The sequence below is a fragment of the Balearica regulorum genome, chromosome 13 (genome assembly GCF_011004875.1).
Source record: "Balearica regulorum gibbericeps isolate bBalReg1 chromosome 13, bBalReg1.pri, whole genome shotgun sequence".
NCBI classification, from domain to species: domain Eukaryota; kingdom Metazoa; phylum Chordata; class Aves; order Gruiformes; family Gruidae; genus Balearica; species Balearica regulorum.
In genome coordinates, this window is record NC_046196.1 from 16,332,479 (window position 1) to 16,350,644 (window position 18,166).

Below are 18,166 nucleotides of genomic sequence, written 5' to 3' on the forward strand. Positions count from 1 at the left end.
TGCGTTTTTAGGACTTGTGGCTAATCTTACACACTTAACCACAGATTTGCTGCCCATGATTATATGCTATGTGATCACCTCAGGCTGGTGATCACTTGCTCACTTGCTGTATTTTTTTTTGACTGTCAGGAGGTTTCTGCTTTCCTACTACTCAATATGACATGAAACAACTCAAAAATATCTTCAGCTTCAGGGTGACCCACTGGCATCGGCCACCATTATCTGACAAACAGCTAGTCCCTGCCGAGGCTGGAAGCTGATAAGCTGGTTATGTGAATTGGAAGGACTACCAAAGAACATGAGGGGCGGGGGCAGGGGGGAAGGAGCAGTGGAGAGTGCCAAGAGAAAACTGCTTAGTTTGGCAGTTAGAATAAAAGTCACCAAAGAACATGAAACTGGTAGGATTAGCAGAAGTTTTCCTGTGGTCATACACAGATCCAGGAAATTATAAGAAGCAGGTAGGCTGTTTGCCATGAGTGGGAGGAAAATCTTATGGCATAAGGCACTTTAAAAAAAATTTAAAAAAATATAAAATTGTACAAGTGTTTCTTAACATTAGCCGTTCCATTTGAGGGGGGTTGGTATTTGGATCAGAAGCTTTTACTTCTAGCTGCTGTTTCAAGTGCAGCCAGGTCAGTAGTGATGAAAGACTGTTGCCATCCAACGGTTGTCCATGGCCTGCGTGTAAGCTAGTGGTCTCCAGGTGTTTCCAAATGGACCTTTACAGTGTCTAACAGCTCCCACCCATGTTGGCAAGCAGAGCACAGAAAGGCAGTAGTGAAAAGTGGGCTGTTATGTCACCTTGGAGGGTGAGCTTTCCTCCTTGCACTGAGCCGCTGCTGTGTGGAGGCTATGTGCTCTGCTGCCCGTGCCGTGCTTGTTCCTTGCATGTAGGGTATCGTTCTCTTTAGCTGACAACCTACCAGCTCCTACCCGTGCTGCCTAATGGTTTTTGACAGATGATGTGTTTTGTCTATGATTTGAGAGTTTTTTTCTGGGTTATTAATCCTCTGCATCAGACTGGGAAGCTCATACCTGCTGTTAAGTAATAGTTTCATATTGATCTCTGTATTCGGATCATTCTACACTGCTCGAAAGTTGTAATTCCTGAACACAAGCAAGTTGCATGTTTGGTTCAGGGACACAGTAGCAAAGGAAAGAACAGAGCCTGGGATTTCCTGTATCCGTGTCTGTCCCTTACAATACAACAGAGAGAGGGTTTCCAATCATAGTATACTAGAAAACCTTTCAAACTTAGAAGTGGTCTCTATTCTTTATGGTGGCTGAAGAAAGCCAAATGTTAATTTGTATGTAATGTATAAAAAATATTTCAGTAGAAAACCAAGGTAATGAAAAGGGAACAAGCACCTCAAAAAAGCAAAGAGTTGATACTTAGGGAACACCTTAAACATGGAAAGTTTTAAAATGATATATTCATACTTGGTATTTATAACAATATTGGTTTTCCATACTCTTTCCTTCTACCTAAGACTGGCAACTTTTCCTTCTTTCACAGAGAAGCTAATGCTCCTTCTGAGTGGTCATTAAAAAAAAAGAATCAATTAACAATAAGAATATTCATTTACTCTCAGCTCTGGGGATATAGCTGTTGGAAAGCTATGTCTACAAATCTCTCAAGCTGCTTCTCTTGTAGCGTGTAAGAGGCAGACAGTCAGGGTGCATGTGGGAAGCAGGGCAATCAAAGGGCAAAGGGAGATCTCATCAAAAGGAGGAGGGCTCTTGCATTTGCCTTCCACATCCTGAAGGTGAGCAAAGCATCATGGCGGCACTTAGGCAGCAGACTGTGTCACCCAACTGGTTGCTCACACCAGTGAGTGAAGCCCGAGAGAAGCTACTGCTGTGTAGAGGGACTGAGATGGGGTGAGAAATGGGTGCCAGGGACATGAGGCTCATCCCCTATGCATGAGGTTTGAAAGGGCTGGGCCTCAGTAATTTGCACTCGCCAAATCGGTCTTGGTCACTGGTGTTTCCCTTGGGCTGTCAAGGTTGTGACTCAGAGGATGAAGGAACTGTAGCATGTGTGGGCATATCTGGGTTAGCTGTTCATCCGGCTTAGGCTGGGTAACAATCACACTGAGCACAGAGGAATGCAGGCTGGTGCAGAGCTCTGCACTAGCTGCCCACCGCGTGAGCACACTGTCAAACCCTTAGCACCACCCGAGATGTCTGCGTTACAGCTAGCTGTGTCCATCCGCATGGCCTGCTCTCCTGCCTCAGCACTGGTGACTAATCTGGGAGGCACGGTCTGCCATTAGATATACCTCGGCAAACTGACGGACTCGGGTGTATCTCTGAGAGACAGCTGATCTAGCGTGTACAGAGATAAAGCTGCGTTACTGTACGTGTGCAGCAGTATAAAAATGTACTTGAACTTTGCCCCAGGACATCCACCACCAAGAACAAAGAATGAAATATGGGAACAAGTCAGGAGTTGGAAAACAATCTTTCTGGAAACATGATGAATACCAGTGGTTTCATTTATTCTACTTGAAGAACAAAGGTCCTTTTCTACTTTTAATTTCCCAGCAACGATTATTACCAGTTATTTTTCTTGTAGCTTTGACCACAGTTCGTGGAGGTTTTATTAAACATGTTTTTGAAAAGTGAGTCAAAATGCCATTCTTCTCTGACTCTCTTGTGACTCTATTTTTTACCCATGTGAGTGAAACTAGAGCATATTTCCAGGCAAAGATTTGGGGCCAGATAATACTCTTGTGCTGGTGTTTATGGAATTCTTCCAGTGTTGTGCTCTTGTCATTGAAAGAAGTTTTGGCCCTTGCTATTTCAGAAGACAATGTGTGTGTTTCAAATCCTTTGCCTTTACATGAAACATTCATTTTTAGAAACCTTGAGTACTGCATTGAATAGGTAATATGTCCTGCTGCAACTCCCGAATATTCCTAAAGCTGCCGGTTCTCTTGTGTTTGACTTGACCTTGACACAGCCAGGCAACTGTGTTTCGGAGTGCCCCCTTTGCTGGGTTTTGGTAGCTTTCTGCAATAGGCTTTTGTTTAGATCCCATGTGCATGCTCCTGTAAGGCCCTTCTTTCTTGCCCATAGGGATTTCGTATCCCAGTGTCTCATGTGAGGATACAGTTTATGACAGGATTAAATGGTTATTGCATTTCTGGGATCAAATTTAGGAGCCATCGTTTTCTATAGATAGCTAGATAATTGTATAGTTAGATGGATGCCTGAACCTTCGGGCTGGATAGTTTAGACAGGACAGCCTGTCATCCTGCTGAACCTTACAAGTACACAAGCATGTACAGGCGGACTTACAGAGGCAATTTCAGTGAAAAGCATATTGCTTTTGCCAGTTGCTGCTCCAAATTCAAAGTGTGTATCAGTCAGGGTGCTTTTGTGTGCTTCAACTCCACTTCTGCTGCAGTAGCTACAGAAACCCAAAGTTTTACCTCACCAGGCAGAACAAGTGCCCTTTGTTACCTAGACAGATTACAGCTTTTTCTAAAGTCTGCTCTTCATAAAAGCCCAGCTTGAACAGTGGAAATTCTGACTTGCCTCAGATACTGAGGAGACTTTTATAGTTTCAAGTAGCTCCAGGGTTATATTTTAAAAGTTGAATTTCATCACATGTTTCAAGTTTGGTGGAAAAAAAAAAGGCATGATATTTTTAGCAGAAAAAAGTCCCCCCCACACCTTTTTTTCTTAACAGATGTTTCATCTCAATCATATCCAAACCTCAAAGCACAAGTAGCAGTCAACCTTATTCTCCTGTGGAGAAAAAGATAAAATGTCATTTGTTTGGAAGAGGGTTTTTTTTTTTTTTTTTGGTAACCACAACTAGTTTGTGAGTAAAGGCAAATAATAAATGCAGCACTATGGGGTTGTGGAAATGAACCTGAAGCAACATTTCTGCTCTTGAAAGAGCTCGGAGTCCAGCTGCTCTTGTTAGATGGAAAGTCCCAACCCCCAGCCTACCAAAAAAATAAAAATACCAGTAATCAGGTTTTTCTTGCTTTATAAATCTGATCCAGCAATCCAGGTCCTTTCACCAGTAAAATATGTCATACAAAGTGCCCAACTTTGTACCAAAAAGGATTTAAACCTGTAAAGGTAACAAAAAGAGAGGTAAGGAATAGCAGTTGTAAAACAAAATATCCAGAAGTAAAAGAGCTGCTACCTCAGGAATTTTCACAGGGCTCTGGAGGAGCAGAGAGCTTTGCTGTACTTTGCAGCCAGGCTGTGCGCAGGGCTCCGCGCCGGCAGGGGAGAGGCCGAGGGGAGCCAAGGCAGCCCTGAACTCTGTGTGCAGAGATTTATCTGGGAGGGAATAATAGTCACTCTTAAGGATTTGGAGACATAAAGCTAAAGTGTGGTGCTGCAGGCCCTTGGTTTTTTGTTTTGTTATTTTAATTAAAAAAAAAGCCTTTAGAGAGAGTGGAGCCATCCAGGTGTGGAAGGATATTCTCGGTGTTCAGATGAAGACTGCTCTCTGTGCCTGCTGCAGGACCCTCTAGGAGCTGCACTGAGCACCCACACACCTGCCCTGTCTCAGGCTGCCTGCGCCCCTGCAGGGGTGGCTGCCCAGGCCCCGCTAGCAAGTAGTGATTGCTGCCCCGATTTCAAGACGCTACGTTTGAATGAAAATTCACAGTGACGCTGTCTAGGAGGATATTGCAGGGTTTTTCACCAAAGGGGTAGCTCCAAGTGGGAAGCTGACTCTTGATTTGCAAAACACATGGGCTCTCTAGAGCTGTCTCCTCCTGTAGGCATGCTCCAAACCATCTCTTCTTCTGCATTTTGAGGGGTACATAGCACAGCGGGCTTCCATCTCTGATTGTGGTCTTTAGGCTGTGCTGTAATTATTAATAATGGTGAGCAGTTACCTTAATTTGCTCTGTAGGAATCATTTCTTGTGATGAGATCCTGTGTGCTCTCTAGACTTTAAATAAGGTGGTGGGGTCAAGCCTTGATGAATTTTATTTCTCTGCATGTTTTGCAGTATACGACCTTAGTACCATTCCTCACGCATATATAAAAATGAAAAGGGAGAGATGTACGCTTGTGCGCGCACACGTATATGCTGGACTGTTACTGTCACTATATTACTTTTCAGTTGTGTTGTGGATCAATTTCCATTCTTTGCCACCTCTCAGAGTAAGATGTAGGGCTCTGAGGATGGGAACGCTGAACCTGCTACTGAATATTAACTATGGGAGAGTTGTCAGATATGCAACTGATTCATCACAGCCAAAATAACATTACAGTACAGGTCCACAACATTGCTCTCTATAAAAGGCTAGCTTTGTGAAGGTCAGGGTGACATTCTTCCCCATGGGAAGCAATTCTGATGAAATGAATCTTACAGTTCACATGCCTTTAGAGGCCCCGTTATCATAGCAAAGGTGGTGGAAACATGATTTTCCCATTGAACATCTAAGTTAGATGGGAGTGAGTTGATATCAAAGCCTACATTTTTAATAATATTACCTACTCAGCCTTCATTTGAATAAAGGGTTATGTAGTGGCGGGGTTTTTTTTCTTCTTTTTCTTCCCTTGTGAATCTCAGGGGGAAAAAATCCAAAGAGACAAAGAAAATTTAAGGCAGAAAATCCTATGTGAACGTGCATATCTGCAATTTACACTGAGAAGGGATTTTTTGAAAAGCAAAATTGTTACCAGTTACCAAAATCAGTGTATGTCCATCTTTAGAAAAGAGAGTTCTTTCTTTTTTGCTTTAAGTTACAAATGGTCAGTTGATGTCCCCATCTGTCACTGTTCAGCAACAGAATTCAACACTTCGCAGGCCCATTCAGAGCCCCAGGGACACATAATGCTGTTAGAAACTGGTAAGTGGTCCATATGACAGTGACAGCTTTCAGTTAAGAAGTATTTACCTATGTTAAATGATACAGATAGTTACAGCAGATTGCATTCTGTTAACGTGGCTTTTGGTATACCCACTGATCAAACACATATCTCGCTGTTACAGGTATCATCCTGAACTATTCTGACCAAAGTGTATGGAGATTTACTCCCCCTGTCCCACATCCTCTTGCTTTTTTCCTTTTTTTTTTTTTTTTTTTTTTTTTTTTTTTAAGACGGGAGGGGAGGGAGAAATGATCTTCTTTGATCTCCAATGAGGAAGGGAAAAAAAAAGACTGTTCTGTTCAGGCTTTTGGCTAACACAACAAACAGTGTTTAAAATTTAACTTTGCTTAATTAATTAGTAATTCTGTTTAGTGCTCTCTGATCTTCATCCAAAAGGTATTTTGAAGCTTGAGAACTGAACATCAAAGTGTATTGGGTGAAGATGGTCAAGTAAGGCATTTAATCTGGCAGTTGCTGTTGGTGAAATACAGCCAGTTGGGGAACTAATTGGAACAGGCATAATCTGGCAAAATTCAACAAACTCCCTCCCTTCAGTAAATTCACTCCAGAGAGAGTGTGAGAAATCTAGAGTTAGTGTTTAAGCATGTATGAGTTACACCCTAGCTAGCAGAGAGAGACTGTATTGTCCTTTGTATCTGCATCTTCAGTACAAATCCTTTTCTGGTAAGGAGAGAGTAAAAAAATTGTCCCCCCACCCCAACAGCCAAAAAAAGACACCAAATCTAGACAGAAACCTGTGATTCTGTATCAAGACTTGGAAATATTTCTACTTATATGTGTCAAATTATTGGGGTTGGCAAAAGGAATCGAAGCTTTAAGGGAGGTGGTGTTGCACAGACCTGTGAGTTTGACTACTTTTTATTCAAGAGGGAAAATGTTCTCTCAACATTTGAGTGAATTTCAGTTTAACAATTCCCCAATGTCCTAGTGGTGACTTGTGAGTTAGAATCAGTATCTGATGCCTGAATGATTAAAACATACTTTGGTTGTCTATTTTTGTTGGGTTTTTTTGCAAGCCATCACATGGTCTGACTCACTACCCCTCTGTTCTGCGCTTAATTGTCTCCCCTTGGTCTGGTGCTGGCAGTAGGTCTTGTGACATCATGAATGTTGTGGGTTTTTTCCACTCTGTAGTGTGCAATTGAACCTTTAATTTGTGTGGTGACCATCAACAGGAAACAGTGAAATAGAAGAGAATGACTTCTCTCCATATTTTCAGGTTGAAATACCCATCCCAGACTAGTACAAAGCACTACTAGTACAGCTCTTGCTAAATTGCTTTTGACTTGTCCCACTGGACTTAAAATGGACAATTAATTTCCCTACAGCGAGTTTCAGAGAAGGCAGTTTGATCTTTGTTGTTTTGAAGGGTGTGTCTAATTCATCAGCTTCAGCTTTCAGCCAGAGAAGTTGAATACACGCTTTTGGCACTGACCCAGGACAAGCCTGTTTTTCTATGCGCTTATTCTGGTGGCTGTGGAAAAGGAATGTTACTCCCTTCCTGGTCCTATTCTGCCTACGTTCATTTGGCGCTGGAGAAGAGGACCTTTGCTCAAGCACAGTTATCTCCGTCGGGGATGTATTTCAATCAACTCTGTGGAATAAAACCAAAATGTGTGCTTAATGGGGGTGATATTTCTTGATCTGTGGCCTCCAGGAGAACTTAAAAGTGAAATCTGAATGTGAAAGCAATTGTTAATTAAAGGACGACTTCTCAATTTGGACTTTCAAACATAGTTGTTATTGCTCTGGTTGTTGTTGTGCAGTCAGTGAAGAATGTCAGTTATGTTTGTCAAACCTGATTTGCAATGAAAAAAATGTTGACAGAACCAGATAATTTAGACATCAGAGACTTCAGGAAAACCAACACAATTAATTCTCTTTCTATCTGTTTGGTCCTCATAGTCTCTGACTTTAAGTTCTGCTGCGTCTGCTAGATCTGTAAATTGGAAGTGAAACCCTTACCCTATTGACGTCAATAGGAATTTTACTACTGAGCTCGATTGGACCAATTCTTTGATGCTCAATTCCACCAGTCAAATATTGCTACTGAAGTTCAATTTGAGCTGTTACAGAAGTGCTTATGACTTCATCTCCTTGTCTTGATATGTCTATGCATTTTTTAATTTTCCTTTTATCCTACTCCCCCACAAGTCTCAGGTTCTAGTGTGTGGTTTGTTGTTTTTCCCCACGTACAGATAATTCTGTCCCTTTGTTTCTGGTAGTAGTTTTAAAGAATTGCCATGGAGTCCAGTCTATCCAATTTGCGGGGAAGGCTAATAATATTTCACTTCAAAGAGTTTGGTTTCATATATGCCAGATGCTGACTTTCATAGGTGGCATTTTTGTCAGTTCTCCAATTTTACCTTTACTCTGCTTTCTCTCAACAATTACACAGTAATGACCCTGATGTTAAGATAATCGTCACTGGTAAGGTCCAGTCATAATTTATCACTGTCGAATTGCATAGCTTCTCCCGTAGTTCTGCTTTCTGAGTTAAGGCCCCGTGATCCATCACGCACCTTTTGGAAAGACTGTCATCCCAAAAAGGCTCTGAAGTAGTTCATCTTTAGCCTGAGTTCTCCTAACTGCTGTGCAAATTGGGACTTGGTAGCCGTAACTTAGACCTGAACATTCATCAGAGTTGCATCCTTTTTTTGTTTCTGTCCACAAGATCCTCTTAATCCATCTGACTCAAATGCTCAGTACAGTTGAAAAACAGTGACGCTGTCCTTGCTCTGAGAAGGAGGATCATTTGTTAAAGAGCATGGTGCTTGGCTTGAATGAGGCTTGGAGAAATCCGAAATGACAAGCCACCAAGTTTAAACAGTCATTTTTTAACCTGACTGCAGCTGTATTTTGGCTTTCTGGTTTTTTTCCTCTCTTATTCTCAGATGCAGGATGGAGGTGAGTGAAGAATGGTTTGGCTGTCTGAAGCTTAGTATTCTATGCTCATTCAGTACACGGAGCACAGCAATCAGTTTTACCTCATTTCTGGGATTTTTTGGTGATTCCTAAGGAGCAGTTGGAATTATTACCCCCTTTTTTTCTTAGGGATGAATAAAGCCCTGAAAAAAAAGACTTAATTCTTCAGGGGTGAGTCTTAATACCTTTAAACTGGTGTTCATTCTCTCCCACTCTTCCTCCCCCACCTCAATTACGAACAATTGGGTGGTAGTAATTAACAATCTTAGAGAGAAACATCTGCTAGTACACTTAAGCCAGTCAGTTTGTTTTTCATGAAAGAATGGTATTTCACAATTTTTCCAAGTTAATATTTTTCCTTTATTGTCTTTCCAATTTCAAATATTGTCCAGACGCATTTTTGTAGTGTCTTAAGGTTATAGAAGTAAATACAAGACCATTAATAATGAACAAGAAAAGAGAACATCATAAAGAAAACATATGCAGTATTTCAATTCATGAAACTTTCTGTTAGGGAACAGTGTTGTTGAGAGCATATGGTTATTCCCATGAGAAGCAATAAATATAATTTTTTTTCCCCCAGTTGTGGATTCCCACAACAAGGGTAGGTTTTCTCTGTGTATTCGTCTATATAGTGCGTTCTCTTTGTCAGGACTTATCTGAGTGGGGAGGTAAGTGTTTTTGCACAGATGATATATTGTATGTGGACCTATTTCTGATGGCCTAGACTTTGGAAACGCAAGTCTATTAATTCTCCACACTCCTTTGAGATAGCAATCTTGTCTGGTCTAGTTTAATATCATTGGCAGAGCTGAAAGGAAGTTCACATTGTGAATATATCTGAACCTTGGCATGAGGCTCACTGCAGTATCTCTGTTTACAGGCTGCCAGTTTTAACTGTCCCAAGCAGACATTCTCATTTTATTTATAAGTAGGTTCAGCATGTGTTTGTATCCTTCATGAAACTGAGTGCATGTCAATAGTCAAAACTAAATATAGAAACAAGATACCAAACACTTACCCTGCTCTTCTCAGACAAAACAGTTGCACTCTAGTATGTATTTTTAAATGTTCATTGGGTATGGATAAGGCACATGAGGATATATGCACAGACTCATTATTTGATCACTCATAAATATTATTTTAATACCCCTATATTCCCCTTTAAAGTTTCCTCATTTAGATTTCATTTTATTTTGCTGAATGAAACTTGACATCAGGATGAGATCACCAGATTTCCCCATTTCATCTGAGCTCCAAAATGAGTAACTGATTTCAAAGGATAATTCCCCGGAGCAGCAAGGCCAATGAGTTCTTCAGATCAAAGGTCAGCAGCGCTCAAAGAGGATAATTTCTGGCATACAGTATTTAAACTCTCTCAAGGAGTGTACTGCAAGATGTATCGCCTCCTTCCCCAATAGTTGAACTCTTGTTTTTTGAGAAGACTAATTTGTCAGAACACATTTTTTCCTCTGGTACATAGATTACACGTTAAAGTGCAAACTTCCTATCTGAACGCACAAACTGTACATCCAGAAAGGTTATTAAACGTAGCAGTGGAAGGGCTGTTCCTGAAAGCAGAAGGTAACTCTGCTGTTCCTCTCTGAAGCACCCTGTGGACTGGGGAACTCTGGTGCTCTTGGCACGTGCCGGCAGCTTTCAGCAGCAGTGCAAAAGCACGGTGTGGAAGGGAGAGAATGCTCTGTAAGACACTTTGTTTTGACAGAAAAACCCAACAAAGAGCACTGGGGCGGAGAATAGTGACCTTGTGCAGGATCTGCTCACCAGTGCTCTCGGCCGAATGGGTTTGCCATGCCAATGTCATTTGGGATGCCATCCGTTAATAGATAAAAGACCACCGTAGAAGACTTTTGGCCATTATGTACCTTTACACATTTAAAAATATGTGTGATAACAGGGGTGGATTTTTTTTTTCCCAAGTTGGTTGTCCACTGTTCCAATGAAAGCAGGGGTCATACCAGCCCCGCTTTCTCCTATTTCACATTCCCTAGAGCAAGATTGTGAGGGCTTGCAAAAGCCCCTCATACAAATGTTTCTATCAGCTGAGTTAGAACTGTTCATCTGAGAAACTGATCACTGGTACAAATGAACCATGGAAAATCTAGGGGCATACTGAAGAGTTATCAAGACCCACTGTCAATGTAACTGTCCTTGTTAATGAAGGCCCATGTTACCTTTTCATTTCTTGTTGATTTTAGAATGAAACAAGAAGGCTGGACTAAGGTCCAAAGACAACCAAATGTTGTCTTTTGTTTCATGGGGGTCTTATTGTGGCCTTAGCTTTGAACTTCCAGGAATATGGAGTTGTATTTATGGACAAACTGAGTGTAAAGCAAATGGCCCTTCTTCAGATATAAGTCAAAGTTCTGTATTGTAAGTAATATTGATTTTAATAAATGCCTTCACTATGAGAAACACTATACAAAAGCCTCCTCATAAACAATCCCTGCTAATCCGCTAACAGCAGGTTAAAAGGACAAGGGAAGAAACTGCTGTGAAGTGAGCTTTGTCCTCCTTCAGCTGACCTTCTTGCTTAGTTTGTTTAGTGTAGGGAGTCCTGACATGGCTTGGAGTAGAAATCAAAGTGTATCAATGTGTGAGTATGTGTGTGATGAACTCCATGTCTACTTGCATTTGTACAATGCAGATTACACGTGTGTGTTGGGAAGCTGAGGTTAGTATAACATCAAAACTGCAAATAAGTATCAAAGTCAGGAAATTCCAAAGGTTAGGATTTCTACCTCATTCACCATTTCTTTACTGCACATCCAGAATCATTTATAGTATAGTGTCACAGTTTTGAAAACCAAAAAAAGAAGTAATACAATAGTGTTAAATTTAAACAAAGAAATAAGACTAGAAAATGTGATACATTGCAGTGTAGCAATGTGAATATTTTGGCAGAAATCTTAGGTTTTGAAATTTCAGAGAGTATAAAGCTATGGCAAAGGTAGATTTTTTTTTTTTTTTAATTTTTTAGCTGTTTATTTTAAATGTGAAAGAAAATACTGAAAGATGACTAATATAATATCTTAATTTCTAGCATGTTAATGACTTGCTTTCCTGGGAGAATGCTTGGGAGGCACCTCAGAAGTGCCAAACACTGGGAGAGCCACAGAGCAAACCCAGTTTGAAATGGCTCATCCTGAACTGGAGGGGATCGTGTCTCCTTTTTTGTAAGGAATCTGACTTTACTGAACTGGCACTTATATGAGCTCTTACTTACTAAGGGTTCCACAAGAAACGATTCCTACATAGCATTAGGATAAAGGCTTTGGGTAAATGCAAATGCTGCAGTGCAACAATAAAAATGCTGACTTTGAGACCCACACTCTCGAATTTATCTTCTGTTTTTTGGGAAGTAGGCAGGATTACTGCTATGCCTAATGAAGTATGGGCATAGCATTGTTGGCAGAGGTATGTGGATGTATAAAAAATTCATATCTAAAATGTTTGAGGGTAGGGTTAAAAAAATCTGTATATTTTCATAATGAATATAGAATTAATTTTTTTCAGATACAGGTTTTCATTATGTGCAAGGCTGAGTGCCTCTGCAGGAGCCAAAGGCACAGGCATTAAGTTCCTGGCCATTTGTCTTTTAATCCACATGAGAAGTATGGATACCTTTCTGTTATGTATCTGATATATGTTATTTATGTTGTGATATATGTCTGGTAGATGCTAATCTTGATTCTCTTTATGAGTGCTATTGAATTATTCAAGTGAAAATGTTTTAACTTGAAACTTAGGTGAAATACCTTTTTATACCTTCTTGAAAAAATGCAGCTTAACCTTTTTGGCAGGTAGTGTTACCTTTTTTGGAAGGTAGTAAGGTTTGTGTGCATTTGAGGAGGGAAATTGAAACGGAACAAGGACTTCATTTCAGCTTCATTACTTAATTCACTGCTGGTGAATGCAGTGTGTTTTTGCAATATGTCACAAACTTTCAATATTTTGCAAAATTATTCAACTTCTTTGCAGTAACAGTTCTGCTGATTTATATTCTCATAATACTGTGTTTGAACTTCCTCTGACTCTAGTGATGTTTGTAGGAGAGGCTGTGTACCAAAAGCTGTTGGTTGTCTGCAGAAATTATCCCAGATGTGTAGGGAACACAAAAGCAAATCAAGTATAATGATCCTCTCATACAAGTTTGCTGAAATCAATTTCACCCTAAATATAAAGACAGATTTGCAAATATGAGACTGCTCTGACATTTCCTTACAAGCGTTTTTTCTTAAATATATTTTTCGCAGTGGCTTTGCCTCCAGAGAAGACAGATGGAGTTTGCAGTGGAGATGAAAAGAAAGCAGAAAAAGAAAGTGACACACGCACAGGTTCCAAGAAGCAACTGAAATTTGAAGTAAGTCCTCTATATTTTAAAGTTTCACTGTACTGATATAATTATGGTATAAAAATAACCTGTGGACTGAAGAGTGTCCTCTGATGCATGTATATAGCTCCTGACAATTGTAACGGGTACAGGAGGAGGCAGAATTGGCACGAGTCAGTGTCTTACTATTGGTGCTCCTTATGAGGTGATTAGTGAGATTTATTTCCAGGTTTGGAGAGGATCAAATGATGATCGTTCCTCTGTAGGATCTGAAATGTATAGTAAGAAGAGGCATTCAGTTTAACCCTTTACCTATGATCCTTTCTTTAGTAATTTATTATGTCAGCTACCATGTTATCAAATCTTTAGATTGACTTTCATGGACTATTGCACTTAGTTAAATCTGCCTAGTGTAAAAGATGTTTCTGAAATTTCCTTAACCATCAGTCTTCTGTGCCTGGGCCTCCGAAGTGAAATCACCCTGAGCTGCTACATGGGAAATCCATCTGATCATGTGGCAGGAGGAAAAGGATCCTGGAGGGCAATGAGTCTGATGGTCTATTTCCTTGTAGACTTACAAACATCATAAAACTGCCAGACATTGTGTGTAGTTGGCAGGTTTTGTTTATACAGGGAGTGATTTAATAAATATGAGTACTGAAATGTGCTGTCATCCGGCTAGAGGGCTGTCTGTCTTGGTGAGGAGGAAGATACTCCGGTACCGGCAAGAAACAGCACAAATTTTCATCTCTCTGCACTCCAGCAGACGTGGCAAACTTCTACCTTTCAGTGCTGTCAGCCTGTCACAGTAATGAGCTTTGCGTTCCTCAATTGTTATTTAAAAGACCATGCAGCCACCTTGCAGCATGGCTCGAGCGTTCGTTTCCTTGTCTAGAGCAGATTTAGTTGCTGGTTTAAGGCTGATTAAAGGGGGGTAGCTTTCCCATAGGCAGTTCAGGTGTTGCTCGGTGCTTGTGTGCCTTCTGGGGGGAGGTGACTTTTCCTGCCTTTTGTTTTTTTGCACAGCAATAACTCTTTTTTCTAGGCACATTTTATATTCTACCTTGAGTAGCAGACGTTTGCAGCCAGGGAAGTCATGAGAAACTGCAATTAGCAGTGCCTTGATATTTGAATGTTGGAGGACACCTGTCAACATGGTTGGTGCCAGAGTAGCTGGAACTCTACTGTACCGGCAAAGTCTGTGTTTGTTCCCAAGTAGTTCTTGGCATGCCATAAAGGTTAGCACTTGGTACTAGGCTCCATGACTAATGCAGGGAAGGTTGCCACAGCTCTTAACTAAGCAGAGCACATCCTCACATAAAGATGTTATGTTAGGCAATGTGGGACAGGGAAGTATTAATATGTGGCAAGAAACCAAGTATTGATATTTTTTCCCTTGTTCTACAAATGAAAGTTTTCCAGCTATGTAAGCTAGGAGCTCAGAGATTGGTACATGTTTCAAAGGTATAAAAGAATCAGAAATGCAAGTGTTGAGACAAGAGGTCTAAATCTGAGGTGAATGTGATTTGGCTTTTAAAGGTGCTGGGAATGTTTATGTAACATGAAACTGTGTTTCCACGGTAGAGTGTGGGGCACTTGGCAGCTTTCAGCCGGGCTTGTTACAACTGGGAGAAGACTGCCTTTGAACTCAGCAGGGGACAGGGGGTACCCGTAACTGCTGTAGGGAATTGGTTTCAAGTCAGAAGATCAACCAGGTATTTTGAGCTCTATCATGCCAAAGCTATTTGGAGCTGTTTATTTTACTTCCATACAGTGGCTTTCATTTTAATTGCACTGTAACTTTTCTGTTTTGCCTTGTTGTGGCTCTGGATAATTCTGATTGCACAGATCTTGGGAGAAAGCAAACGATTTGCACCCAGGTGACTGGAGTCAGTCAAAGTGCATCCTTTGTTCTTGACTGAAGTCTTGGTTTTGGTTTAGGGAATTTTTTTCCCTTTAACAAATTGATTCTTTCAGGCTTTCCACAGATCACACTCTCACTAACAGAAGCGCAGTTCAAATAAGGACCAGGCACTACTCCCAGGTTGTTCTTAACCGGCCAGTTCCTAGGCAGGCTCCATTTCAGGAGCTTCAGTGGCATGACGCTGTACTGCACTAACTCTGGCAACCTTTGGGTATCAAGTATCTGTGTCAAGGACAGGTCTCACTGGTGGGGATTTGTGTTAATGACCACTCTTGGCACTGTGGTGTAGTGCCTCGTTCTGTGACTCTGTTTCTGTTATCTTTCTCTTCCTGAGTTAATTGGAGTTTTCTTTCTCACTTTTTAGTGGGAAATCTTATTATATTTCAAGAGCTTCAGGGAGTAGTTTTCTTGTACCTTTTTGTGTTTTCTACAATGAAGCAGAAAGGATCTTGCAGGTTCCTCGAAGTCTAGCCCAAGGGAGTTAGGATTATCATGTGACTGTGATAAGACTCCTTCAGTGTGGTGGACAGAGGTCTCCCCGGGACATATCCTGGAAGCTTCCTCCCGTGGAGGGAGGGAGGAAAGAAGAAAGCAAGCAGCCTCCTCCTATGGAGAGTCTCCTCTGCAAACAGGCCTTTTGCTTTAGGTAATGAGCTGCTCTTTGCATGTTTCTTAGGAATTGCAATGTGATGTGTCTGTAGAGGAAGATAACAGGCAAGAATGGACCTTCACACTGTATGACTTTGATAACAACGGAAGAGTCACACGCGAGGTAAGCAAAGTACAGCTGCCCCTTTGTGTGCAGCGTTTGCTAACAAGAGAAGTGTTTTATAACAGGAACATTTTTTCTTCTATGAAATAGAGGTGTCCTGCCAACTTAAACAGCAGTTTCCATGGACCCTTCCCTCCTAGAAACAATCCCACCAGTAGTTTACTGTTTTCAGATGTACTGTACCACTTCTTAAGCTGGTTGTTGTTTAATATCTGGGATTAGCCTTTAAAAAATAGTACTGGCATTCGAGGAGGAAAAATATCTGAAACAACTGAACAACTAAACACATTGTCAAAATAAACTCCTGCAAATGTATATTGTTCTGGCTTCTATCCTGCTTTTCAGAGTTAAGCTAACCAAATAGCAAGGTTGCTTTCTGACATTCTTTCCAGAAGGACTAACTATACTGTTCTGTTGTTTTCATGAATATTAGGCTGATCTCTGCCTTCTCCCTCTAAGTATAAATAACGCTGATCATACTTACTGCAGGACCATAGCGAATGGCTGTCAAAGCATACCCGTGTGTATTTTTTGTCATCAGGATGTCTTCAGGTCAAATTTCCTGTGCAAATAAGCCAAATAAGAGGATGTATAAATTAGAATACAGTCCTTTTTCAGAACTATTTTTATCCAAATTGAATGATAGTTCTAGAAGAATGTCTTTTACTGAGATTTACTGCAATGTGCTGTCATTGATTTTTTTGTGAGGTGTGTTGACTGGCTCCCATGCCTTCAGATAATCAGCTGAAAATTGACAGGTTTTGTCTCTCTTGGCTCTTATGCTGGTGCCTGTGAAAATTGCTAAGAATTGATTGAAAGGAATATGGTAACTACTGAAAGTGTAGTGGCCTCGGACAACAAATGGGGGTAGAAATTTTTCCTAGAAGACTGAAGCAAATCTCTTTTGACGTTTATGAACATATTTCCAAATGTGGTGGTTGTTCAGGGTTTTTAACATGTATGTGGGCATCATTACTAGGCTTTTTTTGCTGTCTCTACTCTGATAGTGCTTTAAATAGTCAAATGAAATCTGTGCCCCTCATGCAGATGAAATGTTACAGGCCAAGTCCAGAATTTCAAATGGGAAGATGAGATATATAGAGAGGGCAAGGGGAAGGGGGGCTGGGGAAGTAGTATTGTATTTGTTAATGTATGGGGAACAGAGACCAGAAGAAGGAAATAACTTGCCTGAAGTCTCACAAGAACCTAGTGGCAGATTGAACCCAGATCTTTCAAGACCCAAGGCTAAGTCTTCATTACAAGATTATCGTGAGTCTCAAAGAATAGGGGAAAAATACACAAAACCCAAACCCACACACATGGGTGTCCTTTACATTCAGGCATGGAATTCCCATTAATGTCAGTGGGAGTTCCATGTGCTGAACATAATGAGAATATGCTTTTAAGTATGTATACAATAATTATTTGTGATTATGTGGTACACCAAAGAGCTTAATTTGACTGTACTTAGAGAATATGTTACAGCCAAATTCTACCTCTCCCTGGTACAAGAGCAGACTGCAGCTTAACTGAAACCAAATCTGTGCAGGGATTGAAAATTATACTACTCTGAGGTCTGGAGGTTGCTATATTCAGGCTTGAACCTGTGCCAAAAATAATTCTTTTAACCAAGGGACCAAATAGGTTGATAATTTTCAGCTCTTTACATGTGAACAAAGATAGAAACAAATAGTATGCACAATTGCAGAGTTTCCCAGTTATGTTACACGCTTCTTTTGCAAGCTGTTCCAGTGCCATTTGTATAATCCATCTTGTTGGTTGTCTTCTGTTGAATCCAGATACGATTTAAGAGTTGTTTGTGCAAGAATGACTAACGATAGCAGCTCATAGATAATCTTGGCCACAAATAAGGAATTTCAGTCTCTTCATATGACATAGAATTTCTTGTTCTGTTAGCCCCTGAGAGACTGGCAGTCAACATAGTCGGCTTGATACTGTTGTTCGTCAAGCAGCTCTGCTCCTGATCCAGCGAAGGACTTAACGATGGCAAACGTTAAATGTGTGAATAGTTTCAATTAAAATGAATGGAACACATGCTTTGAGTTAAAACTATGTGAAGCACATTGCTGGATCAGGGACAGAACGACAGTCTGAGGCAGAGGGCTAATCTGTACCAGTGCCATTTAGTGAGCTGATGAAAATGCTTTCAGAACCAGTCAGCTTTTCTAAACAAAGGTCGAGTGTTCTGGTGAGAAAGCTTAGTGTGGACCTCTTCCCCTTCTTTGAAAATTTCCCTTTAATGTCTCCTGGATTTATAGCCAGATTCATCAAAGAGATGAAATTTCTTAAGTCA

The 18,166-nt window shown here is 40.7% G+C and overlaps 1 protein-coding gene across 2 annotated transcripts in view; it reads left to right on the top strand.

Annotated features, from left to right (window-relative positions):
* The window catches only part of NKD1 (NKD inhibitor of Wnt signaling pathway 1), a 112,659-nt gene that overhangs the window by 77,764 nt on the left and 16,729 nt on the right, over positions 1 to 18,166 (top strand). The window contains exons 5-6 of one of the 2 annotated variants that reach the window (XM_075765468.1): positions 13,080 to 13,186; positions 15,757 to 15,852. In XM_075765468.1, the coding sequence (XP_075621583.1) occupies positions 13,080 to 13,186; positions 15,757 to 15,852 (203 nt within the window). The remainder of the gene's footprint in view (positions 1 to 13,079; positions 13,187 to 15,756; positions 15,853 to 18,166) is intronic. The other variant, XM_075765469.1, reaches the window with a different exon arrangement.